This window comes from Zonotrichia leucophrys, chromosome 8 (genome assembly GCF_028769735.1).
Source record: "Zonotrichia leucophrys gambelii isolate GWCS_2022_RI chromosome 8, RI_Zleu_2.0, whole genome shotgun sequence".
Taxonomy (NCBI): Eukaryota; Metazoa; Chordata; class Aves; order Passeriformes; family Passerellidae; genus Zonotrichia; species Zonotrichia leucophrys.
This window is the reverse complement of record NC_088178.1, coordinates 26,529,759-26,556,080: the sequence shown is the minus strand read 5'-3', so window position 1 is coordinate 26,556,080 and position 26,322 is coordinate 26,529,759. Positions and strand designations below refer to the sequence as shown.

The window sequence follows — 26,322 nt, the reverse complement described above, 5'->3', positions numbered from 1 at the left end:
GGGTTATTAACTTTTATTTATGTATTTATATATATATTTATACATGTACAGTGTAAGTTGGCTCCAGGAGTTGCTCACTCTCACAGCAGTTGCCAAGGCTGCCCTTGCAGGGCTGCAGCTCTTCTCTCAAAGTTTTGGGAAGCCAACTTTTAAAGCCCCAATAAAAGCCTATCATAGCCTAATCTAGTTTATATGCATTTTTAAATATGTACAAATATTGTAAACCAAATAAGGTTTGTATGTACCCAGGATCAGCCACTAAGTACTTCAAATAGAGAGCCTGTCTCTTGTAGGTACCCAAATATTTACAGTGTGACTTGAGTAAGGAATTAGATACCCCACTCAGCCCTGCCAAATTAATTAATGGTCTTTTACACTTATTTAGGTAGATGTCTGATCTAGTGAAACCCTAAGAACACCCAGGGTCTGGATAGTGGCAGCCAAAAGCATCGTGGAATACTTGTTATAAATTACCATTGCTTTGTTGGGATAGCCAGCAACATCCCACTGACCTGCAGGGTTAAAGAACAAAGATTCAATGGAGAAAAAAAACCTAAACCCCATCAAAACCAGACAGTTAAAAAGGAGAAGGTGGTGATGGTTCTTATTTTGGTGCAAAGGTGAAGGCTGGGCTGGGAAGATAAGAGTGGCCTGGGTGGGTCACTGCCCAAATGCCTCTTGCCTTCCTCTCCTTCCATTTTTTGATGAGTGGCCAGTGAAAGCTTATCCCCTTTTAAATTTTTTTTCCTCCTATTAAATCTGCACAAGTGTTAACTTTTCAAAGACTCTGAGATTCAAAGTGCTGTACCCAACACAGAGCCCTTTTTTCTCTTGCCTTTGATTTTTATGCACATTTCAAGCTGGTCAGAGAGTACACGGGGGTTTTGTTTAGGCTTGGTGCTGGGGTTTTAGCTTTCAAGCTGCCAGCCTTCCCAGGATTATTGCCTATTAACTGCCTCTTCATAAAGGTGCTGAGCAAAGAAAGGAATATTTTTTCCTTGGTGCTAGCCTTCCAAGCTCGATTGGCTTTATTAAATGGAAAGACAAATAAATTTAAACCGTGCTCTGAAATACCTTAGCGCAGGACACCAGCAGTTAGGGGTCACCAAGTCACTTGGACTTCCTCCCAACAAAAGCAACATCATTTTTCAATGTCCAGCCCCACAGCATCCCGCAGTGCCTCACACAATTCCTCAGTGTCCACACCTGCTCCGTGCCACTCGGAGCAGGGCTGAGCCTGTTTGGATGGGGCAGGATCAGTCCCCGAGAGAATTCTGTTATGGTTTGGAGCCATGTTTGATCTCTTACAGCAGAGCTGGATAAAAGCTTGTGCTTGGGATTTCCTTGTTCTGTTATTAAAGCAAAAAATCCCCGTTGTACAAGGAGAAGAAACTTTGCTTCACCTTGTGAAGGATGTTACAGGTCAGAAGGTAGTTTCAGCACTGTTTACTTTTATTGCATTGGAAGAAGCAAATCCCTTTGTTTTATACTTTAATTTCCCATGAGATGAGGTAGCAGCCCTTGTCTGGTTGCACAGCTCCCTTTGGATGTGCCAGTGTTGTGTCCATGCTTTAGGACGTGGTCCACAGGCTTCTGTGTCATTTCTCAGCATGGAAATACTGGTTTTAAGGAGGTTGTGAGGCCCTTCTGCAGCATTCCTAGAGATTTTGCAGTTGGTCTGCACATGACAGAATGACCAGACAGTACCATTTTTGGAGAAAAGTGAACATCCCCAAAATTGGTGTCATTTTTCTGCCTGCCCTGTACATCTGTCATTCACTTCAGTGCAAGTCACTGTCTCCTGAAGTGAACCTCTTGTATCCTCAATAGTTTGGTACCGTGTGTAGGGATGGGAAGTGGTGGAGGTCAAAGACTCAACACCTTTATGGGATTCAGCAGCCAGGGATGCACACTCTGAATTCCCTGGTAAAATGCTGACTCAGAGAGGCAGACTGGGGCAGGAGAGGTGATGAGAACAGATGTTCCATCCTCACAGTACAGCCCTACTCTGCTTCCTTTCCATTTCCAAGGTGTAAGCCCCACTTCTGGATCCTTTTGCCTCGGGCAGATCTCCTAGTGTGAATAATGTCTTGTGGTGTTTTGTTTGAGGGATCCCAAAGGCATCTCTCCCTGTGTTTAATTTTCTGTCTCCTTCCAGATTTCCCTCTGTAATGTTTTTTCTGCAGAGACCATGCTCTGCTAGCCTTTTGGCACCACCACAGGTTTCTCCATGCTGGAACCCCCTTGGCAAAAAAAATGTGAGTGATGACCTAGTCCCTCAGACAGCCCATCCTCCAAGAAATAATCTCGTGGAAGAAGAGCCATCTTGAGCACAGTTTATTGTTTGCCATGGGCTGGGGTCTTCCATTCCTTGGGTGAAAGAGCAGCCTCTCACCCAGCCCGCAAAATCAAAGGCATGTTATGTCTTCTAAGTAATATTCACTCAGTTATAGGGAGTGTGTTTATGTTTCTCATGTTAAAAAAAAGGGGAGGGGAAGGAAAAAAAAAAGGGGAATCTGAGGTTAGTGTTTTGCTGGAAAAATATCAAGACTTGATTGGCAATATCCCACTAAACCACAAGTTTGTAGGAGAGAAAACAAACCCATTGGATTTTCCAAACTATGCCTATGTGCTTTATGAAAATGTGTCCCATATAGGTCACTTACACTCTTATTATAGCTGTGGCAAGTGTACATATAATTGAAACACGGAAATACTACCCCAAGCTGCTCAATGAATGAAGGAGAAACAAATCTTTATTATTCCTGGGTTCACAGAATATATAGGAACACTATTGTCTCTTTTTTTTTTAATTCTATTTTTTTAATTTATTTTTTTTTTAGGGCCGGTTTTAGCTTTCAGATGTATTTTATTGTCTGTGGGAACATGTGTTTTACAGACCTGTCATGTGAAAGCCATTAGCAAGAGGAACTGGAGGAGTAACAATGAGCCACGTAACCGTGGTGTGTCTGCTCCCCGAGTTCAGCCGGATCACGCCCGGCGACGTTCGCGCTTCTCCCCTGCCATTCCTCACCGGGAAACCTAAGGATTTTTTAAGGATTTTTTAAGTGACCCATTAAAAAGGGATTGCTGGCCTCACAGGCAGGCTTCTGGGGCCAAGCTGGCTGGGCATCAAAATGGTTAAATCACGGAATGAAGATCAGCTGGATTCACATGAAATGTCCGGTTTTATTTACCAAATCTGAGCGGCGCGGGCAGTTCTGGAGCTGTTCCTCGCTAGTTCACACATGTGGTGGAAACTGTCCCGCCTTGCCAAGCAGATCAGAGCCCAGAACTTGAAATTAACCCATTTCCAGAGTTTTTGAGAAGATCTGAAAGGGGCCCTGAGCAGTGGCCTAGACCACTATGAAAATTTCACTTCAGTATGTGTTGTCCCTTCTCACAGGCGATGGAGTTTTTCCTTAAGACTAACAAAACCCTGTAGTAATCCTGGCTTAGGCAAACCCATTAACATATAGGAAAAGCAGCCAAAGAGGATTGCGCAAAGTGAAATCCAGAGTGGTTCATGTGGAAAACACGGGGAACATTATTTTGGTGACACTTCTGAACAACATGCATGGTGCCCTGGCTAATCACATCTAGCAGATGGTGTTCACTACAATTGTACTGTGGACAGCTTTGGGTCAGACCCAACAGCGCTTCATTTTTTATTTATTATTTTTATTCGTTTTAGAAGGAAAAACCCTCTGATGTCTTTGACTGCTAGCTGTGTAAACAAACCCACAGATACTTAAGCCAGTTAGTGGTCGACACGTATTCCCTAATGCCTTCTGTAGGATCTGGGTGTGAGACCTGTTGTCTTGGCCCAAGGACAGCTGGAACCACTGTGCATTTGTTTTTCCCCTTACCTGGGTTTCGCTCTGCAAGTGGGAGGAGGGTTTCCTGTACCTTGTGGCTTGTGATTTACTCTGAACATGGGTTTCAGGGAATTTGGGGCTTGGTTTTGTGGGGATGTAGTGCTCCTCTCGATGATGGGCTTAACAACAAAGATGGATGGGAAACTGAGGCAAAGGGAAGGAGGGTGCCCTGCGCAAGGTGACATTGTGGTTGGGAAACGCCGTTCTAGGTTTGAGGCCATGCTGTGTTTGTCTGAAAAATTTTAAAAAATATGGAGTTATGGACATGCCACTATTTCCAGGTGTGCCCCCCATACCCGTGGTCTTGAGCAGATCTGCTTCCTGCAAAGATCCAACCGAGCTGTCCAGACACAGGAATCCTGCACAGAGGGTTCCCAGATAGTATTTAAAACCCAGACTTCATGTGGCTTTGTTGTGATTGAAGGTGAACAGGCTCGAATGGGAGTTCATCAGCTTTTGTGAGTGCTCTGGTCCTTGCAGGGATGTGCGTCCCACAGCTGCCCAAAGCACATGGTTGGTGCAATAGTAGGTACAAACAGGAAACTGTCAATACACCCTGCAAATACAAAGAGGAGTGAGCCAAGGAAGGCTTCAAAGGCAGGGAAGTGATGGGGATGGAGAATGGCTGGCCAGGGAGGAGAGAAGCCGTGTGGATACTCGATCCTGCCGTGTTTGTTTGCACAGCTCTGGGCTGCTCTGCCCGGCGCACTCGGAGGAGCATCGCGCCCTCCCCGGAGGAAAGGGCCAGGTTGGCTTTCATGGCCTTTTGCAGAGGGATTGCTCCAGGGGTCTGTTCCTGTAAGTTAATATTTGCAGAGCACAGGGCTTAACTGGAACCAGGCTGCGCAGACATCTGATAACCATAACAGAGGAGATGCTTTTTCCCTGCAAGAGCAGCTTGGAAAAACAAATCCCAATGCTATTCCCTTTGGAAAGATAACAATATGGAAAGAAAAGCACCAGGAACGGTGATGCGTGGATTGCAAGGGTTTTTCTAGCTAAATCTTGGGGGTTTTTTGTGAACTGCTTGGTTTTGCCTGTATTGCTGATGGGTTTGGTTGTCTCCCTTTCTTTGTAGCCGGGTTGCCTTTCCTCATCATCGAGACAAGCACAATCCAGCCCTACCAGAGGGGCTTCTACTGCGACGACGACAGCATCAGGTACCCGCAGAAGAACGTGGAAACCATCAACGACGCGGTGCTGTGTGCTGCAGGCATCCTCATCGCCATCCTCGCGGTGAGTGCCACCTCCAAACCTCCTCTTCTGTCCCAGCAGGGGCTTTTTGGCACCTCTTTGTCCTGCTAATGCTGCCACGGTGTCTACCGGAGCACATATCCTCTGCGGATTGTTTGACTTTTGTAAGCGTGGAGTTGCAAATATTTACAAATGAAAGCTTGTAATGAGAGGAATGAGATTACTCTTGAAGCCTGTAAACAGGCCCAAAGCTGTTTGGGCAAGTCTGTGAGCTTCACAAGAACTTTTCCACCCTCCAGTAGAGAGTTCAGAGTAGAGGCAAAAACACTCGAGTGTCAGTAAGGACTTGGCATGGTTTGTCACTATTCAAATAACTCGTGGTATTTGCCTATTTTATAAGGTTTAAAAAACAAAGAAAGGATACATCTTTTTAGCTAACCAGTGCCTGGAAAATTTAACAGGTCAGTGTTAGGTTTTTAAGAGATTGCATATTACAGGCATTTTTAAAAGACAATTAAAACCTTCCATGGGGAGCATGTTCCCAGGGTCCTCACTTTAAAATGTAGTTAATGTCCCACCTTCCCAATGCCTCTTCATTCTCCTTCTGCCGCTTTTTCTAGAGCTGTGCTAGGAAATGATTGCATGATAAGAGCTTTATTTGTCAGCCAAAAAGCTGAACTCAGCCCATGAGTTGAGCCTCCTGATGCCCATGTGTGCCTGGTCTGGGGCAGAAGACAAGAGCTGTCTCCAAGTTGTTGCTTAAACACTTCCAGCTAAGATGAAATTCCCCTATGAAAAGTACCTACATTTTTTTCCCTTCTCACCTGCTGCCAGAACAGCTCAGGTGCTTTCCCAGAAGTGCCACCTTCCTCTTGCTCCTTCAGCTGGGAGGGATGGAGATGGACAAGTCAGAAGCATTTGTTCTCCTTTCACCTTTCCTTTCATGGGCAATAGATATTTTAGGATGGCACAGTGCCTGCTTTGCTAATACTCCATCTTCAGCCTTGTGTGATGTGAATAACTCCATCATTTCCTCATCTCTCCATCATTTTCTCATCTCTCCATCATTCCCTGACCACATACACACACTGCAGCAAAGCAGGTCACCAAAATTGCCATGTCCCTCTGCCTCCTCCCTCCCCAAAACAAGCCCAAAAGGTGCCAGGCCCCCAATTCTATAAACACAGCAGAATTTCCCCCTGCAGGTGAATGACCCCTGAGTGTGGAAAAGCCATAAAAATGAAATGAAAAAGCCTCTCATTTTCGCATTACTGCCGGAGCTATCGGCACGCCAGCTCCATGCAGAGTGTGCTTCTGATCCCTAATGAGGCAGTGGCAAATACAGGAGTTGGAACAGAAACTGGAAACATAATCAGCTGCCTGTGTGATCCATCAACTCTCTACCACGAAATAGCAGGTCAATTAAAAGAGAATGAAAATCCCCAAAGAATTGGATGTTTCTGCCCTGGTTTCACTGTGCCCACAACAAATGTAACTTAATAAGGTAAATTCAAAAGCTCAGTTATTTGCTGTTGAGTGACACAAATGGCTAACGAGGAACTGAAGCAACGGATTTCTTTGCTATGGCAGCCTGCATGGAAAATTCAAGTCAGCCTGACCTCCTTTTTCAGATGTAACCCAGATACCAGAATTACTGTAGCATAATAGGAATTCCTTCCAAATCCACAGAGCACTGAGTGCGCTCCTTTGGAAGGCAGGGCAGTGGTCATGAGCACTTCCAGGGAGCTGGCTTTTGGGATGGAGCAGCCAAAATTCCACACCCTCGCTTCACGTGGCGTCACAGGCAGTCTAGCCTGGGGTAAAAAGGTCCAGGTCATGTTTTAAGTGGCTTGAGGACACCCAGAGAGTTTGTTAAGTAAACGGCAGAGGAGAGACCTTTGCTTCCTTCAGGATGGGAGAGGACATGCATTTGGTTTTAATATCTGTGTATTTACTGACTTCAGGCAAATTTCCATGCAGATGGCACTGGAGAGTGCCCCTGGGCTGTGCACTCTCACCTCTCTCCTGGCTGCTCTTGGGGCTAGAAGGTGGTTGATGTGATGTTGGTGGTCTCTTGGATGGTGGGAAGGGGAAGGTGACACTCCTGAGCTTTGTAGGGGCACCCCTGCTGCGGTACCATGTCCCCACACGTGATAGGTCTTAAAGGGCTATGAAAAATTCCTAATTAAATTAATTTGCTAGGTAATCTAAGTGACTCACCTGGATTAGCTGGCTGTTTTACAATTGAAGGTGATATGCTGCAATGTGATTAGCACAGAGAATGTTACACCAAAAACAAGTGGCTAGAAAAGCTCTAAAAGTAATTACAGGCTAATTGGATTGCTGGTGATAGCTTATAATAACAATAAAATGGACTTGACAACTGAAAGTCTGCAAAAAGCATTCACAGACAGAAAAATTTGATACTGGCTTCTCTCTAGTGACCAACTTTTTTAAATACGTGTGCCAGGGAATTGTGCCCATCACCTGGGAATGGCATATGTCCCATGTGGATGGCTTGCCAGGAGTGCAAGGCATGAGAAGCAGCTTGATATCTTTAAAACTTGTTTTCTTTTCAGGATGTCCTTCCAGTCTGTGCACATCTGTGCTGCATTAGTTTTTCACCGTCCTGCTTTATCTGGGACAGCACTGCCAAAAAACCAAGTTTACCCAATTTTTAGCTACTCATTAAGTTGATCCATGGCTTTCACTAGCTGGGGAGGGTTCCTGGGTACCCAGCAGCATTTTAGTGAGAGAGTGAAGGCTCCAATTTACAATCTGCTACATGTGTGCAATTACCCAGACCACCAATGGTGAGAGAGAAATATTAATCCCCCGACTTTTGTTGGTCCCTGTTTAAAATGGTCACATGCCTTTCCCCAGGCCAAGAGCCTCAGGTTTGAGTGGATCTGTTTGTGAGTTTGCAGTAATGGCACATCCCCAGTGTCAGATATCATCCTTAATTTGTCTGGTCTTCCCTCTGTGAAAGCCACGAGTTTTGAGCCTCAGAGCTCCCCTTCTTGTGTATTTAGGCTTTTGGGAGTGCAGGAGCCTCTGTGTCCATCCAGGACAACCTCCCCCCTGCAGGCCTCACGCCAGCAGATTTCCTGTGCTGGAACAGGGTTCTAAATGGAGATAAACCATGGTCTTTGGAGACCGTGAGGATTAAAATGATGCAGCTCCTTAAACAAGCCTTGGTCACCACCAGATTTCCAAGAGGAAATCTCAGCTGTGACGTTTAAACCCCAAACAGTGGTGCAGCCACTCAGAGAATTTCTGTATGGTAGCAGAGCCTGCTCTAGCTTGGCGTTTATTTTCTGTTATTACAGTTGTATCTCTCTTTGATAAAGCCTGCTTAGCTGCAATTTCAGCTGCCTTAGGTCAACCTTTGTTTTTCCAAGCCCCGGTACGAGTGAGTTCAAACAATGATACAGCTTCAACTCTTCTTAGTCTAATTGCCATACTTTTCCAGTTTATTAGTTTCCAAAGGTTGTGCCAAGCTTTTAAAAAAGGTAGGCAGGGGAGCCTCGTCTCCTGCTTATGGCTGGCAGGCTGCCACGCCAGGAGGAATATTGCTGGCTGCTCCAGAAAGGGATTAACATGAAGGCATTTTTCTTGACAGTTAATTTTACATATCACAGTCCCCGTGACTACAGAGAGGCAGGGACAAGGGGGCATCCAAAAAAAAAAGAAACACCAAACCCCACAAAACCTCTGCCTCGATTTATTACTCAGGTATAAAAACATTTAGAGTAATGAATGAAATCCTAAAGCTGTAAATCTGGAGCTGAAAATTTAGGTGCGTAGCGTGACGGAGAACAATTTAAATCTTTGGCTCTTTGGGAGAGGTGAGACATTTGGACTTCATTTCACAGCCTGATTTTCATTAACCTGCCTCTTAAGAGTCATGAGTGTGAGAAGTTGGATCCTCTGCTCCCTGACAGTGATTTATGGCGATACTGTCAAACCTCAGCACCCCTGACACAAGAAAAACATAATCTCCTGCCAGGTGATGGCAAGACACCTTGAAATGCCCCAAAATAGCTGGACGTTTTGGAGGCCTTGAGAGGTCTGAATTGGGTCTGCTGGCAACAAGTTTTGGGCCAGAAGCTGAAAAATTTGGGGCTTTCTGTTCCTTTCTTTGTTGTGTTAATGATTTTAAGAGAGGAAGATAAGCAGGATGTAGGTTTATTTTCCTCCAAAATCAGTTTGATAAGACGGTAGTGGGTCTGGCCTCTCCTTCCCAACACACACTAATTCTTTATCTGGTTTATGTCAATTTTCTTTTCCCACTATGCTGGGGTGTTACTTCACTTCTGTAAAGATATGCCAGTGTACTAACCCAAAATTTACTCTTTTGTTTTGTTTATTGGATTTTTCCATAAACAACATGCTGAGCACTGGGAGGGACAAGGGGTAGGATGGAGAGATACTGAGCCATGGGTTTTCCTTCCTCAATCCAGAAGCAGATTCCTGACTTGACATGCCAGAGCTGTCTCAGCCCTGCATTAACACCCAGCCCTGCTTTTGCCTGTTGGAGCCCTGGATGCTGAGAATTTTAAACTTTCTGTGCTGAAAGGCACAGACCCTCAAGAAAATACTATATTTGACCTGAGGCTGTGGAGGAGGCATCTAAAATTGAATTATAGAACTGCAACTGTGGGTGTGGAGTTTAAATGGGAGTGTGTAATATCACATGGTGGAAAACTTAAGAGTTCAAGGTTTTAGAATACAGCAGTATATATGGGACAGGATGGAGGCTTTAGGGCAGTGGCTGGTCCTTTTTCTTCACCTTTTTCTTCAGGAGTTTGGGTGTTGTTTTGTAATTGGACAGAAAAGTCCACATTGTGCAACATGAGGGATTGGTTATTGGGTTAAAAGTAAAAATAATCTAGGTGTCATTTCTTAATTGGATAGTTTAGCCTTAAAAGGCCTTGTAAAGAAAGATGGTTTGCCATTTTGTAGCTTGTTAGTAGAATGCTGTAGAACTCACAACTTGTAAGACCATAATATAGATAAGAAGTAATGCACATTTGAGCGTGAATACAAAATACCATCTCCAGATGGATCTTCAATCCATCAGTCAATACAAATACCATTTCCACATGAATGGCTTCAGTCCCAACCTTGACAGAGGCAGAAAGGAAGTTAAAGAATTGACATTTGCCCAGTGTTTTTCCTGCTCTCTGACCTCTCTGTTGTGCTTCCCTCGCAGATTATAACGGGAGAGCTCTACCGCATCCACTACCTGAAGGAGAAATCCCGCTCCTTCATCCAGAACCCCTACGTGGCAGCTCTCTACAAGCAAGTGGGCTGCTTTGTTTTTGGCTGTGCCATCAGCCAGTCCTTCACAGACATTGCCAAAGTGTCCGTCGGGCGCTTGCGGCCGCATTTCCTGGCGGTTTGTGACTTGGATTTCTCCACCATCAACTGCGCCAAGGGAGTTTACATCCAGAACTACACCTGCAGGGGAAATGACAGCAGGGTGCAGGAAGCCAGGTGAGAGCCCCTGGCACCAGAGCCTAGGGTTGCTGACACTAAATGTGGCTTGGGTTTCTCTGTCTGCAATAGAGGATGTGAATCTGAAGCTGAGAGTGGGGTTAGTTTGGACATTTGGATTAAATTCTTCCCTGTGAGGGTGGTGAGGCACTGGGTGGATTTCCCAGAGAAGCTGTGGATGGATGCCCCATTCCTAGAAGGTCATCTTAGATGGGGATCTGAACAACCTGGTCTAGTGGAAGCTGTCCCTACCCATAGCAGGGGGGTGGAACGAGCTGGTCTTTGATGTCCCTTGCAGCACAAGCCATTCTAGGATTCTATGAAATGCTGCTTTTTCTGCAAAGGCCATAAATCCATTTTCCAGTGGGCAGCAGTTTCCCTTGGGAAGTGTGTCACTCAGCTGAACAATATTTCTTTTCCTTTCTCTTTACTCCTACACTATTGTTTCCCCGAGCTGCTGCTCTCTGTGGGAATTCACCCCCAGAGCTGAGCTCATGGTGAGCAGCCCGAGCTGTCCCGTGTGTGACAGCAGAGCTTTTCCTCAGCAAAGGCTCCACCACACAGGCAGGGCTGCCAGTGCCTCCCCTTGGAGCTCTACCACATCCGTCAGATGCCAAATTTTTACTTTTCCAGGGGCACATTCCTCATGCTGCAATCAGGCTTCTGGAGAAATTGCTTCTTTTCATGTCTTCAGGGTTTCCCGGTTATTTGAGGCGAGATGATGAGTTATTGGGTTATCCTGGAAATAACTGCTGTCCCCTGAGTAGGCCAGGAAGGGACAAACAATGCAAGCATCCTGTCCATCCGTTTGCTTTCTGCCTCAGCAGCAGGCAGGGCGGATAACAGGGGTTTTATAACCAAAGGATTGGGGGTTGTGCGTCCCTCGGCTCTGGCACCCTCAGATGCCAAATCACCGTATTGTAGGGAGAATTGTGATATTGAGGATTGTGCTGGCTGGTTCTGAGCACCTGCTTTGTTTTGCAGGAAATCCTTCTTCTCTGGGCACGCGTCCTTCTCCCTGTACACCATGCTGTACTTGGTGGTAAGTGAACTAATTCATCCCCTGTCCCCCATCCCACATTCCATACCAGTAATGGCAGGATGAGCATTGGACATGGGAAGTTGGTTGGAAAAGAAGAATCTGAGCTGTTGGTGGGAGGATCCACCCTCAGCTGCTGTGGTGTTTTTTAGGATAGAGACTTGTGGGATGATAGCTGCGCTCTGTGTGTGCAGCTTTGGGATGCAGCCACGGTGGCAATTAAATCCAAATCCTGCTGCATTTGTGGATGGCCTGTTTGCACACTGAGGAGAGTTTGGGTGAGCCAGAATGTTTTGTGGATGGAGGGGCAGGATGTGCTGCGTGGCCATGTCAGGAGGTGATGCCTGGTTCCGAAATGTGCCAGCAGAGCAGGTGGAGCAGCCTCTGCCCGCCTGGTTCCGGAGGGGAGGGCTGGGACTTGTTTTCCTTTGTCAGTGAGAAATGGCTCTGCCCTTCCTGCGCCTGGGCTGGGGCCGGGGTGGCTGCCAAGGTGCTTCCTGCCAGGACTGCAGGAGGCAGCACTGCCCACACGGGCTGGACACACACACACACCCTTCTGAGGGATTTGTGCCTGCTTTTCCTCTTTTTTACGTTATTTATTTCATAGAAAATCAAGTTTTGTGTTGCTTTTAAGATTTGTGCTCCTCCTCCGTCCCTGGTAATCTCGGATTTGCAAGCAGAGGAACAGCACTGCGCTGATAAAAACATGAAACATGAGTCTTTTATCTATCAGCAGTGTGCTCCCCCCATCCCTTACCCTCTGGAAAGATAAGTGGCCGCTGCTCCCTCTTGCCTTTACAGCCTTGGATCCCCTTCCCTGTGAGCAACTCCTGTAACTGAATCACTGGGCTTTCCAGGCAGCTGTGGGCGGCGTATTAAATTCTTTCTTTGTTTTCCCTCTTATTTTGTTCTTGGAAAACTTCTGAATTTCTCCAGCAGACATTTTGGCCGTTTCCTCCCAGCTATTACAATGAAGAGCTGCCTTGGTGATGCTTCACAGGAGGCTCAGCCCATCATAAAGCTTTCTGAGCTGAGTTTGGAAGCCATCGCTCACAAGGGCAGTCATTTATTTCTGGGGAGGTCTCTGAGCAGTCAGATAAGTCAGTCCTGAGGTATTTTCAAGCCCAGCATCTGGAAGCAGCAAGGACTGCCGGTCCCTATTAAGGTGGTGATGGCTTCTCTACTAGAGCTTGACCCATTTGCTGCAGGTTGCTGACAAACTTTCCTTTTTTGTGTGTTTTCTGTAATTCCAGCACTTTTGGAGCAGGTGAGAAGCAAATGGGAATACAGAGCTCAGGGGGCAGAGACCCCAAAACTGCAGAGTGCATTCCAAGTTCCCACAGGATGCACAGAAAACCTGCAGGGCTCATTTCCCATTGCTGCTTTGCACCAGTGCCTGCTGCCTGAAGTTGTTTTTAACTTTGCAGAAGGCTTTAGAAGTGGTGTTTATCTCCTGTGTGGTGCCTCAGAGCACAGAGATGCCTCTGGTCTCTCTTTGCTGCCCTTCCCTGTCCCCATATGGGAGCACTTGAGCTGTCAGCACTCACCAGACTTTGCCCCACACTCCCACACCCCCCAGGACAACAGGCTGTTCCACTTACCCCTGTCTATGCAGGGGGCAATCCCTTTAAAATTATTTTAATTTTCATTTTCACCTTGTCCCAAAACTGTGATATGGCTGGTAGCAGACTCTGCCTGACCAGCTGTCCAGTTTTCTTGTGCTCTAAGAAGTCAGGAAAAATAACATCAAGTGTTTGGTGATAAATTGAAGGGAGAAAAAGGCAACTTGAGACAAGACAGGTGAAGCAACAATCCTAAGGTTCTCTTCCACCTAAATGATTCAGTGATTCCAGCTTGTCTAGCAGCACCCTGCTCTCCATCTCTCCAGTTCCCTGGTCACTGCCAGAGCCTGACAGAGAAATCTCATAGAAAAAGGGAGGCAGAAAATCTGACACATTAGAGAGCCTGATAATATAAAAAAATAATTACAAGAAATAGGAGATTATAGTAAACCAGAGGGATTTTATTTGATGCACAATAAACCCTGCTGTCTTGCCTACCTCAGTGAATGAGTTGGGGTTTTGAAAGCCTGCTTAGAAACGTGGCATCCACCATGCCAGTGCCTGCAGGAGGTGTGTTTGATGGGTTTAATCAGGGGACCATCTCAATCAAGACAAAATGATTGATTGACTGTTCCTGGGAAGTGAGGGCTGTGCTGCAGCAGGTCCTGCCTACACTTTGGATAGCAGCAGAGTGCCAGGAGCTGCTGCAGAGCTGGGGGATCTGTGGGGCTGAGCGTGTCCTGCAGAGGCCTGGCAGGTCAGCCGTGTCCCGAGCGTGTTCCTGGTTGAACAATACTTCATATTTCAAGGATAAGTCACTTCCCGCCTTTCCTGGCGTTCCCTGGCTTCACTCTCGGAGCCCATTCTGAATTAAAATGTTTTCAAGTTGGCTTCACCTGGTGGAGACGGGTGCCAGAAAATTCCAGTCAGGCTGTGAGAAGATCCCTGGATTCCCACGCACCCTGCAGGGCTTTGGGGCTGGATTTGTCCAGAGGCTTGGTGTGCAGTGGCTGAGTGACCACAGCTTCCCCATTTCCTGGCACACCAGCAGAGCCCTGTGCTATCCATGGGCTCCTAGCAGGAAAACACTCATAGATGCCAAGCCCTGGAGGGCTTTGAGGAAAAATTCACCGGGAAAGGCACTTGCAACACAGTGAAATCCCCTGGGATTTGGTTCTGAATGCTGACACCTCAGGGCTCAGTTTCTCGCAGCCTTCTTGTCACCAGGAATACTCAGTTAACATCAGGCCTTTGTATAAAAAATTTAAAAGGGGAAATAACTCTTGGGTAATCCTCTTTGTCCTAATTTTCCTTGCTTTGTTACCCCTTGGCTGAGCGAGCTGTAATATGTATTTATAGCAGGCTGAGGAAAGAGGAGGTATGGAACAGCTTATTCCATGCAGCCCTCTGGAGCTGACCCACACCTCTTTGTCTTGTTTCTGTGGATGTGGGGGAGTCTTTGCAGGGAACAGTAGATGCTTTCCACTCCCCTGGAGCATGTGAGACCATAATGCTGATTTTTTTGGCATCATGAAGTTGCCTGAAATCACACAAAGGGCGCAGAAAATTTAAATATCAGGAAAGTTGAATTAATATCCCTCAGCAACATTGGCTGATTCTGGATAAAATGCAAGCAAACCTTGTGTATTTAATATGTGTCAGTGGGTGAGGCAGAATGCTTCAGAATGGGTTGTGGTGAGTTCTACTGGGCTAAATGGAAAATGAAAGATGGTGCTGGGTTTATGTGTCTGGGGAGTGTGAGGCTTCTCCCTGGAGCTCCTTGCTGAAGGGTGGAGAAGGTGCCCTGGTACAGCTGAGCAGTGATGTGCCCTTGTGAAGGAGCCTCTGTGGTGGTTGTGAACTTGGAGTTGAGTTTAGTGGTGACCTAAGGAGGAGAATGAAATGGAATTACATCAGAGGCCTAGGCTGAGCTGTGAACTGAGCTGCTGGGGATATTTCTGATGGGGTGAGAGGGTGCTGTGCACTCAGCAAAGGCAGGGAAGAGGCAAACAGCACAGGCTGAGAGGTCTTTGCCCATCTCCTGTCCTTCCCTTGTGGCCAGCTTAGTTCTAAAAGCCAAATTGTGCATTCCCCAGCACCCAGTTGGCTTTGTCCAGGCAGGGATGGACAAAGCCATTACAGTGGGATGAGTTTGGGCTGGGGAGGTTTTGGCCCTGCAGCACTTTGGGTACCACTCTGCTTGCAGATGGGGCTGGAGGAGGAATGGTGCAGGAATGGAGAAGGAGATCACTTGGGGTCAGCCAGCCAGGAACAAGCCCAGCTGTTTCCCAGAAGGAAACTCCAGGTGTGCCTGAGGGGGTGATGGAGTCCAGCCCTGCAGCAGGAGAGCGTGAAGGGATTTCTGGAGAGCAGAAAGCCCCCGGAGGCTGGAGGTGCTGCTCTGAGCCTGTGTCCCCTGCCAGCTCCTCCTGGCTTTGCTCAGAGGCTGTGTGTGGCTGTGGGCACTCCCCTGCAGCACTGTGGAAGTCCCCTGGCACAGGAAGAGTGATGTGACATCCCTCAAGCCATGTGCTTTGTGGTATCCCAGCCTCTGCCAGGAGACAGCGGATGGGAACTCCAAATCACTCCCACTCTGTGTGATCCCATTTCTCCCACCCTTGCTCCTGTTGGTGCTCCTGGGTTTTGCTGCCCTGTGATGATCTGTGGTGGAAATAACCCTGGTTGTGGTCTTGCTCTTCCACCCCCTCCTGGGAAGGGCTCCATTCCAGCTCCATATTCCCATCCAAATCAGTCAGTCTGTAGCTGGCAGCATTTCAGATTTGCTCCCAGGAGGAAAAAAAACCAACAAACCAACCAAACGTAAAAAAAACCCACCAAAACAGCAAAAGCACCTTCATAAGCAGATTTTCAGATAAATTTCCAGGAACTTCCCATTTCTTGGTAGTAGCACTAATTCCTGTATTAGGGAAATTCTGATCCTTTCAGCCCCTAAATTCTACTTTCACTTCTTGACCTTGTCCTAATAACTGGGTTTTTCTTTCATACCATGGGCAGAGGCAAAGTTTGGAGCACCCCAAGTCTTACCTCGAAAGTATTTAGGGGATCCTGGTGTTTGAGAGCAGCTTTTGTAACACTGCATGTTCATAAAATGCCTGTGGAATAGGAGGAGTGCTGTTATGCTCTTTTTTTGTCCTTATGAATGGGGAATAAAGAGCAGTTTTTCCATGGCCTTTATTGTGGCAGCAAAAGGAACTCAGTTGAGCTTCTCACACTGGTGTTGCAGTGTCTGAGGGGCACAGGACTAAACCTGTGGGTTTTAGATCTCCAAGATACACAGGTGTGAGTGTGTCATGGGTGGTGAGGACTTGGGGGACACCCAGCACTCCCCCTATGGTGCCACACTGCTCTTTGCTCCTTTTCCAGGGCTGAAGATGTCACATGAGGGACACAGTTCAGCCCCAGAAATGCCTACTTTATTGTGTATTCAAACTTGCTGTTTGGTTTTTATTGCTAATTTTTAATTGATACTTTTGCACCCTCACCTCTAGATGACTATTTTTAGTCCAGGTTTGTAGGGTGGAAAGATTTGAGAAGATGTCCAGACTGTGCAAAAGTGGCAAATGCCAGATTATACAGCAGCAAATTTCCTTCTTAAGTGATTTGATGGGACAAAGACAGAAAATTAAAATAAGACATCAGGTTTCAAGTCTTCCTGGTAGAACTGAGAGTGATGGTTTATAATATATAGTTACTTGGAGCTATTTTTGCTCTGCAGCAGCAGCAGCACACTGGAACCTGAGTTTTGCACTGTCATCTGGGCTGAGTTGAGGCTCTTGAACATGAAAATGGAATCATGGAATGGTTTGGGGTGGAAGGGACCGTGGTATAGGGTGTGAGATGGGCTCCATGGGCCTGTGGCTCCGTTCCCAGGCTTAGGCTGATTTGCAGATACATTCCCCAGAATCACCATGTGCATTAGCCACCACTGAGCTGTTCTGGTGCTGCTGCCTTCCATGTTAATTGGCTAACAATCTGGATAATTTGGAGCATCTGCTCCATTCAGACAATGGGATGTTTCATTTCTTCTGTAGAGCCCAGTGTGTGTTCTTTCCAAAAAGGGGCAGATCCAGTTTTTATGCAACAGCCAAACATACTGAATTGGCCAAAATGATGCTTCCCCCTTATCAGCTTCCCAGTTAGCTTTGCTTTTACCGGTCATTTTATGCTTTTATGTTGTCATTATTTGTGGTTTCAGTGAACCCAGTGAGAGCTTCATCCCCTTTCATATCAAGGTGGTGCAAATTGCTCTGGGTGTGTAAAAGGGATCATAAATGGGGAGTACATCCCTTTGCATCCCTCTGATGTAGCAGAGCCCCTTGAAGGACAGGGGTTTGACTCCAGTGCTGCATTTAGGAGCAGAAATGGGGAGAAAACCCCTTTGCAGCCCTCTGATGTAGCAGAGCCCCGTGAAACACAAAGGGTCTGACTCCAGTGCTGCATTTAGGAGCAGAAATGGGGAGTAAACCCCTTTGCAGCCCACGGGGTCTGACTCCAGTGCTGCATTTGGGAGCAGGCAGAGCAGGCCTGGGCTGCAGAGGTCAAGCAGCATTTGCCAGGCACTTTCACACCCTTTGAGCCTGACTGCTCCCCAAGCCTGGAGGCTCCTGGGTGTCCCTCTCACCCTCCCTTCCCACAGCCTTCCTCCCTGCCTCATCCCCGGCAGGAGCTGCTGTTTTCCTGTCCTCTCTTCCCGCCCTGCTTCCCCGTTCCCACAGGAACAGGCCGTGCCCGGTCCCGCGGCGGAAGCGGGCCTGAGATAGTCACGGCAGGGCCACAATGTCTGCCTGACATCACCCCAGAGCCCTCCTTCAGGCTGGGCTGGGGCTTTGCTTGGCATTCCCACCCAGGGAGGGAATTCCCCATTCCCAGTGGGGCAGCTGCTCCCTATTTCCGTCAAACCCTGAGGCTGGGGCTGGGAAACACGATGGGAGTGTTGGAGGGTGGTATTGTGCGCATTGTTGGTGGTTGTGGCCATGTCTGGCAGTTCTCAGGATGGCTCTGAAGGTTTGGCATGATGCATTGATTCTTCTTTTCCCTCTGAGAGATGGTATGAGTCCTAAATACCCCAGGTGTGGGACCTTGGTTTTGTTATGTTCAATAATGCTGGGGAAGAATTTCTTTACTGGGATGCTGTGCTGTGTGGAGGCTGAAGCAGAGCTGGGATGCAGGGAGTCCCAATCCCCTGTTTCTGGCTCACTGAGGAAGGGCTGTGCCCATCCACCTCTGTCCTCATCCCCTCCACGGGTTAAAAATCCCTCCAGAGGCCACACAGGTGCAAGGAGCATCCTTCTTCCATTTTATCAACTCCCCCTCCTTGAGCCACAGGGCCCCACAGCCACCCCCACAGCGCAGTCACTGCTGCATTTTGGGTGAATTTGTGCAAACCAACTCAACCTTTTTTGTTTTTTTGTTTCCCTCTCTTGCCACAGTTCTATCTGCAGGCCAGATTCACGTGGAAGGGAGCCCGGCTGCTCCGTCCCCTGCTGCAGTTCACCCTGATCATGATGGCCTTTTACACTGGGCTGTCCCGCGTCTCCGACCACAAGCACCACCCCACCGACGTGCTGGCAGGCTTTGCACAGGGAGCCCTGGTGGCTTACTGCGTGGTGAGTGGGGGAAATGGGCAGGAACAGTGCTGGGAAGGTCCTGGGGGAATAGCAGGGCCTTTGCAACCCACCAGTTCAGCTCAGGTGGTTCCCTGTTACAGCTGGAGGCTCCAAAGGCTTGGTCCAGGCAGCTGGGGGCACTGAAAGATGTTCAGCCAAGGGAGGGTGTTTCCCTCTCCACCAGAAGCTTTGGCTGTTCTCAGTGGCACTCAGCTGAACAATATTTCTTTTCCTTTATCTGTACTGCTACACTGTTGTTTCCCTGTGCTGCTGCTCTCTGTGGGAATTCACCCCCACAGTATTCTCAGTTAGGCTCCTTAGCAAGGTTTTCCACCAGGAGCTGAGCAGAGAGTCTGGAGTGCTTGGCATTATGGCTCTTCCACCCACAGTCCTTCCACAAACTGGTGTCTGCCTGACCAGGGGAGGTGGCTGATGGCTGATGGATTTTCAGGGGGCAAAAGGGCTCTTGAAAAAGTGGCCCACAAAAGTTGTGCCCACTTCTCTTCAGCTGCTGGGCTGGTTCTTGTGCCACTTGCTCTCCAAAGGGTGACCTGATTGCACAGCCCTATAACTCAGAGTGACACATGAAGATGTTTCAAGTTGGCAGGATGGAGGGGAACCAGATCAGGCAGCTGCCTCAAACAGACACAAAGGAGCTGGGGGCTGTGGTGGTTTCTGTGTCTGTGTGAACTCCCCAAAAGCAAGATTTTAATAGCTCACCACTTTTTGTGGGGGTTTTTGTTGGGTTTTTTGTTTGTTTTCTTTTAACTGTTCTAAAAGTAAATCAGTCTTGGGAACAAGGAGTTAAGTTCACCAATATTACATTTTGCAGGGAGAGAAAATAGGTTATTTATGTACTTCCCACTCATTGATAATATTCCAAAGCCGAAACAAAAATGTCATTGTTGGGACATTTTCATGGAGTATTATTAACTCTATGAGCAGTAGCTGTTGGGTTTTGCCTTTGCCTGCTGCCCACATGCCATGCAGGGCTGGCAGATCCCGAGGGGATGGTGGGAGAAGTCTTTGTGGTGGGCAGTCGGCTATCAGGCACAGTGTGGCAGGGGAGTGGGGAGCAGGCAGTGCATCCCTGGGTCCCAGCAGTGGTTCCAGAAGGACAATAGCTCTCCGGATGGAGCTTGGGATGGGTGTCCGGATGCTTCCTGGCTGGGACAGAGAGCAGCAGGCCTGGCTGTCCCCTCCCAGCCCTCCGGCAGCTGGGAGCTGTGCTGGGGAAGGGGAGGCTGTGGCAGGGCTGGGATAGTTTTCCTGTGTCATAGGAAGCAGCTGCCTGGAGTTTCCCAGGCAGGCTCGGGTTTGAGAGCCTGAGCTGCTGTCCCAGCCCACTGGTAAAAGGGGCAGTTCTGTCTAAATGCTTCGCAGGAATGGCTCAGTAACCTGGAACATCTCAGGCTGCAGCTTAGGACTCAGGGCAGGGTTTGAGCCCAGCCCTTGTCCCATTCCATCACCCTGCAGAGAACCATCTGTTCTCCAGAACCTGGCTTTGCTGGTGGGAGTCTTTGCCTAGTAGGGCCTGGCAGATTTTCCTCCATTTTGGTAGGTTGCAGCAAGGGACAAGAGGAAGAGTCATCCCAAAACACCCTAGAGTTTTCCCTGAAGGAGTTTAGGAGCTTTTTGCTGAAATTCCTGGTATGTCCTGGGCCTTCCTGCCCAGCTCTCCTGCATGGGCTGCTCTGAAATTGAGGGATCTGGAGACTCATCACCTCCCACCCTGGGTGCTCCCAGCTACCCCTTCCCCCAGCAAAGCCTTCAGGGTCCACCCTGGTGATAGCCAAGAGCTGTAAAAACACCACAGTTATCAGGCCATAATTTTCAGTAGAAACCAATTGTGGATTTCATCTCCAAAGGCTGCCCGAGCTTAAACCCAGGTCGTGCTGCAGCAGACACGTTTGTCTTTCAGTGCCTGAAATAACAAGCAGAAGACATTAATGTCAAGCACTTCCAGCTGATGAAACATTCAGATGTGGAGCCAGGGTGAAATACAACGAGGATTTCTCAAATAGAAATAGTTTCTCTGCGCCTTGCAGGCAGCTTGCTGTGTGTTGTGTGGTTTATGTCTCATCTGAGGGAGAGGGAGAAGGGGAGATGTCAGGAGGACATGCTCCCAGTGTTGCTCTGGTTAGCTCAGAGGAGTTGTTATAACCTCTCTGTATATGATTAAAAATTGCTTCAATAGGATGAAAAGTAATAGGAATTGTTAAGTGGGAATGTGAGATATTGGCTTAAAATCCTCTCAGTCTTCTCCCATCAAGTTTTCTTTATGGGTGGAGAGCACCTTCTACAGGAAATGGAGCTAATCCAAGTGAAAAACTTAGCACGTTTATTAGTCCTTTTTTGTGTTAAACAGTTCAAGCATTAGGAGGATTTAACACACTTTTAACCCCCAAAGATCACGTTTCATGATTCCTATAAATGTTTATATAACCTCCAGCCATGTTAAAGTGAAATACAGTTTAAAGAGAAATGAAACCCCTTAACCAGCCTTTCAATGAAACCTGAAAAGCAGCACAGTAAAAGCAAAAATACCCAGGATGACAGTTGACCATAACTCATTCCTGTCGAAAATAAGGACCAGACTCAAAGCAATCCCCAGATGCTTCTTGCACTCAGAAATCCCCTCCCATAAATTGATTTGTCATGGCTATCTTGGTGCAAAGTTGGACACCTTTTTGATTGAATCCAGCTCTCAGAGGTGGACAAATGAGCGAGTTGGCACCAGAAGTGCACCAAACCAGACAAATGGGAGGTTTGCAGTTATCAACAGCCCAAAAGAAAACCAGTGCCAGAGCAGTTCAATGTAGTTTTACACTGGGATGCTGCAGCAAGGGGCCAGACTCCAGCTTGTGATCCTTGGGAGCATCAGCTGGATCCTGTTATTTACCCAAACATACAAAGGCTGCCACTTGCATGCCCTGTAAACAGCTTTATCAGCTCTGTTACACAACCAAACAGCCAGCAACCAGCACATACATTGAGGAAAGAACTGTTTTGTACATCAGCTCCTTCTCTGCCTTCCCACAAAGCAGCACCAGCCTCCTTCATCCCTGGTTAGAGCTGTAGGAGTAAATTGCTGTGTACAGCTTTGCTGTCTGTCCAGCTTGAGCCTTATCTGCTCTGCTGATAGGGGCTTGCAAAAGTTGTTTGCAAGGATGACTTGACCAGCTGCACAAGGCTCTGGGTGGTTAGAAAATGTGGAGATGCAGGTAGACCAAACCTTTGATTTCTCCCTGTGTTACTCAGCCTGGAAGTCATAATCTAATATTATTTCTTTAAACATCTTGAAATTATTTTTTCCCCTGATTTATCTGGGTGATTAAATGTAGCATTTGAGTGGTGTGAGAGAAAAAGCAAATGTACTGCTGATTGCTACAGTCTTGTGCTGCTCATCCTGGGATTTCAGCTCAGCAGACCCATGGCTTCAGTTGGGATTATTGGGGTTTAAGGCTTTCTGAGATGAGCTGTCAAACTTGGGCTGGCAGGGACAGTCAGTGGCAGGACAGAAGTTCGGGGCTGTGGCCCCAGGTGACAAAATGATGAATCCTTGCCACTTCTAGCTCCATCCAGAGGATCTGTGCTGTCTGACTCTTTTCCCTTCTGGCACAGGGCTGAGCTTTGGCAAGGGTGAAAGTGCCCCGGTCCTGGAGGACTGATAAGCTTCGTGCTACTGCCAAAGGAGGATGTGGAAGTTTCCTCCCAGCACTTTGTTTCTTATTGTGTTGCTGCCTTCCGAAATTGCCAGGCACTGGCTTTTTCACATCCGGGAGAGGGGTTACATCACGGGATATTTAGGAAGAAGGAGTCAAGAATAGATTCTCCTCTCCTTAGCCTTTGGCTTCCACCAGACCCCAGCTCTGTACCTTGGTGGGGCATGAGGAGCATGGCTCGCCATTGACTCACAGCTGATAGCTTTTAACACAGTTTTAACTTGAAAGCTTTTAATTGCCTACCTGATGTCTGTCTGAATGAATTGTTTCACTGACTCCATCCCTGAAACCACTCAGGATGAGTCAGGCCAGCCCTTTGGAGACCTTTGTTATTTTATTGGAGTGCAGGCCTTGGATCTGTTTCCTGGCTTTTCAACCCATTCAGCAGAGGTCTGGGTGTTGCACTTGGTGATGACGCAGTGAGAAATCAAGTTGTCCTCTCATGTTTTTACAGTTTTGTGAGGTCTGAGCCTTTTTCTCTGCTGTACAGAAAGGTGGTAGCAGGCACTTGGGATTTCACAGCTGTTACAGGCAGGCATTCAAAAAGTGCTATTTTTGCAGCTTAAAGATGTATATATATTCTGTAAACCAGCTTTTTGAACAAACCATCACCCACGGTGGCTAAGTTTGCCTTTTTCACTTATTCCTGCAGGTGTTTTACGTCTCAGATCTCTTCAAGCCCAAGACAAAGACTTGCCTGCCTCCGCCTCCCATCCGGAAGGAGATCCTTTCACCTGTGGACATCATTGAGAGGAATAATCATCACAACATGGTGTAGAACTTCAAGGAATCAGATGGGTGTTGTATTTTAAACTTTTTTTTTTTTTTTCAAAAAAAAAAGTGACTGCTGACAGCAACTACCTGCTGCTCTCAAATCTCATCAGACAGTAGAATGTAGGGAGAGACTTTCTTGCCCGACCAGTAAAGTCTTACTCTGTGGTCTTTTCAACTTGCGACATTTGGATGAAAGGGGTGGTGGTGGTCAACTAAGGCAAAGGTGACAATGAAAAAGAAGAAAAACAAAACCCACACTACACAAAAAGCCAAACAAACAAAGAGAGGTGCCGGAGTTCTGGATGTGCAATTGGTTTGAGTGTTCATGTTGTAGTGAACGCCAAATTGTTCCCAGCCCAGTGAACACTAAGGGATTTTTGGAAAGCTGGCCATCCTAGGTTTTTTTCTGACTACGAAGATTTCCAATGCCTGCGAGAAAAAAAAAACAACTCACGACTAAAATTGTATAGCACTACGTATGAGCAACAGCACTGAGTCAAGACCTGGGATTGGTTTGTAAGAGTTGCTTTTTTCTCTTCTTGATCCTAGTTTATTTTTGCCTCCTCTCTTCCATACTGTGACTTAATTTAGAAGAAGCTTGCCCAGTCCAAGGTCTCCAAAGGGTCTCTGCTCTCTCTGCTCACACTACACGCCTTTAACGAGCGGCCCGAGACACGCAGTGAGGCCGGAGATCTCCTTCCTCCGCACAGAGAAGCCACATTTCCTCCTCCCCGCTCGCTCCCTGCCAAGGGCTCATCCCACCCGAGCCTCCCTAAATGAAAAGAGCATCCTCCACTTCCCAGCCATCCCATTTCCCCCAGAGGAAAATCCCAGCAGGTTCCATGCACGGGAGCCGCGGTTTGCGCCGGGGGAGCGGCGGCTCTGCCGAAGACTCGTTCAGTTCGCACTACGACCCCGGGGCTGAGTCCTGGGGAAACTTTTATTCTGCAGTTTTGGGACGGGCTGCTGGGCGGCACGTCCCGGCCTGGGTGTCAGTCGGTTTGTGCATCCCCTCCTCTCCTCCTCATCATCCTCCTCCTCCCTGGCCACCCCGGGGTGCGCCATGGCAGTACCAGGCCCTGTGCTCCGCTGGGTCACTCTGGTGGGAAATCAGCTGTGCCTCTCTCGGGTGTGATGATGGCATTTTTTTTTTTTTGCCCAGAAGCCACAGGTGCTTGGTTTGCAGCCCTTCCACGAAGCGCATTTGCAAAGGGATCCCGCAGAACACGCAGAACGGCCATTTGCACATCCTTCTCACAGAATCCGTCCTATCATTTCAACTTATAGCAAGCTATGATTTTTTTTATATTATAAATATTATATAAATAATGTATAAAACCTTAAAAATTAACTATGTAAAATATTATTTCTGAAACAATTTTAGATATATCCACTATGACTATAAACTGTGTCCTGACCTGTGTTATTTACATTTTGCTGCTTAAAAAAGCATTGAATTAATTTTTTTATAGTCGACTAAAATATTGTAGTTCTGTGGTAGTAATATTTTAATGAAAATAACTACAATTAGAGACATTTGTATAAAAAAAACATATTAAATTGTCTGTATTTTTGTAATGTTCCATTTTGTAAAGAGAAGAATATTCAAAGACTTTTGTAGAATACAAAATTGAAGTTTGTATCTGCGAAATTATTGCTGTATAAATGTGCTTTTTAAATAAAAGCTCATAACACAACTAAAACATCCTGGTGCGAGCTGCATTCTGTCTTTGGGTTGCCCTTTCCTTGACGGAAAAAGAGGGTCCTTGCCCAGTGGAACAGTTGGAAGTGTGATGTGGATGTTGGGTGGCATTTGGGGATGTGATGGTACGGGAGGGCAGCTGGATAAAAAGGACCAGATGGCATTTTTGATGGGAGGGATGAGAAGGTCCCACCAGCTCCTGGTTGGGGGCACTTGTGGGTTTGCATGGATCTTCTCTTTTCTATGTCCAGTCTTAAAGCAAATCCCATTTCACTGAAGGCATCCCTTTTACTTTAACAATCTTATGAGCTTTAAATAAATGTTTTGGAAGTAAAATAAGGTCTGAAGAGCCACAGCCCAGCTGCTGGTCTTCCTGGACAACCCCTGGCCTAGGAGGGCTCCCAGCTATTCTCTGCTCAAACACCTTTCCCATGAAAAGCAGGCACTTGGCAGCTGAACCAAACTCTTGCAGCTTGCTGGGTTGCACACGTAGATGGGAGGGGAAAGAAGAAAAAAGGAAAAAAATCTCACAACAACATGTGCTCAGAGAGGCACATGTGCTCAGCACACAGTTATGAGGCAGCCTCGATTTTTTATTACTGTTTTTATTTTTTTATTATTGTTTTTATTTTTATTATTGTTATTTTCCTCCTCCTACAGAGGCAAATGAACTTGTTGGTGGTGACACACGGTCAGAGCCGCGTTTCGACCACTCCTTGAGCGAACCACATCAGCGAGATAACACGGCACAGAAATAATATGCAAGAATGCATGACAGGAAGCAAATACCACATCAAACTCCAGAGAAAGAGCAGGTGGAAATTAAGCCAGCAGAACTGAGCTAGCACTTGCTATTATTATCCTAATTAGGAGTAAAATTTTATTACGCGTGGAAAAACTTTGTAAACCCGCACCTGTCCCAAATGCAAAGGGCGTTTTCATGGTGCCACGTGTGATCTGAGCCTGAGTGTTTGGAGGTTGAGTGTGTTGCAGAGGTGAGACTTCAGCTTCGGGGCAATGGCTGTGAGGACAGGCTCTTAATCCCCAGTTTATCTCCCAAATGCATTGCCTGGGTGTAAGAACCCCCCACGGGAGGAGGAAACGCTGCTCTGCCTGCCTGTGGAGCCCTCCCTGTGCAGAGCCAGCCCCAGTGCAGCAAGCACCAGGCTCAGGAAAGTGTTTGCTTGCGTCTTAACCCCAGCTACTTGGAAAAAGGCAGGAATACAGATGTCTGGGGGAAAGAGGAGAGCTTGGAGAAGGGTCAGAGGGAAGCGGAACAGGAGGTGATAAGAGCCTGGGCAGGGCAGCAGGGCTGGCGAGTC

General features: G+C 47.3%; 1 protein-coding gene across 1 annotated transcript in view; it reads left to right on the top strand.

Moving 5' to 3' along the window:
- The window catches only part of PLPP3 (phospholipid phosphatase 3), a 44,123-nt gene extending 19,122 nt beyond the window's left edge, over positions 1-25,001 (top strand). Inside the window, exons 2-6 of the mRNA XM_064719963.1 lie at positions 4,957-5,114; positions 10,288-10,571; positions 11,556-11,613; positions 18,623-18,799; positions 23,177-25,001. Coding sequence (XP_064576033.1) covers positions 4,957-5,114; positions 10,288-10,571; positions 11,556-11,613; positions 18,623-18,799; positions 23,177-23,302 — 803 coding nt within the window. The 3' untranslated portion in view covers positions 23,303-25,001. The remainder of the gene's footprint in view (positions 1-4,956; positions 5,115-10,287; positions 10,572-11,555; positions 11,614-18,622; positions 18,800-23,176) is intronic.
- The last annotated feature ends 1,321 nt before the right edge of the window (positions 25,002-26,322 follow it).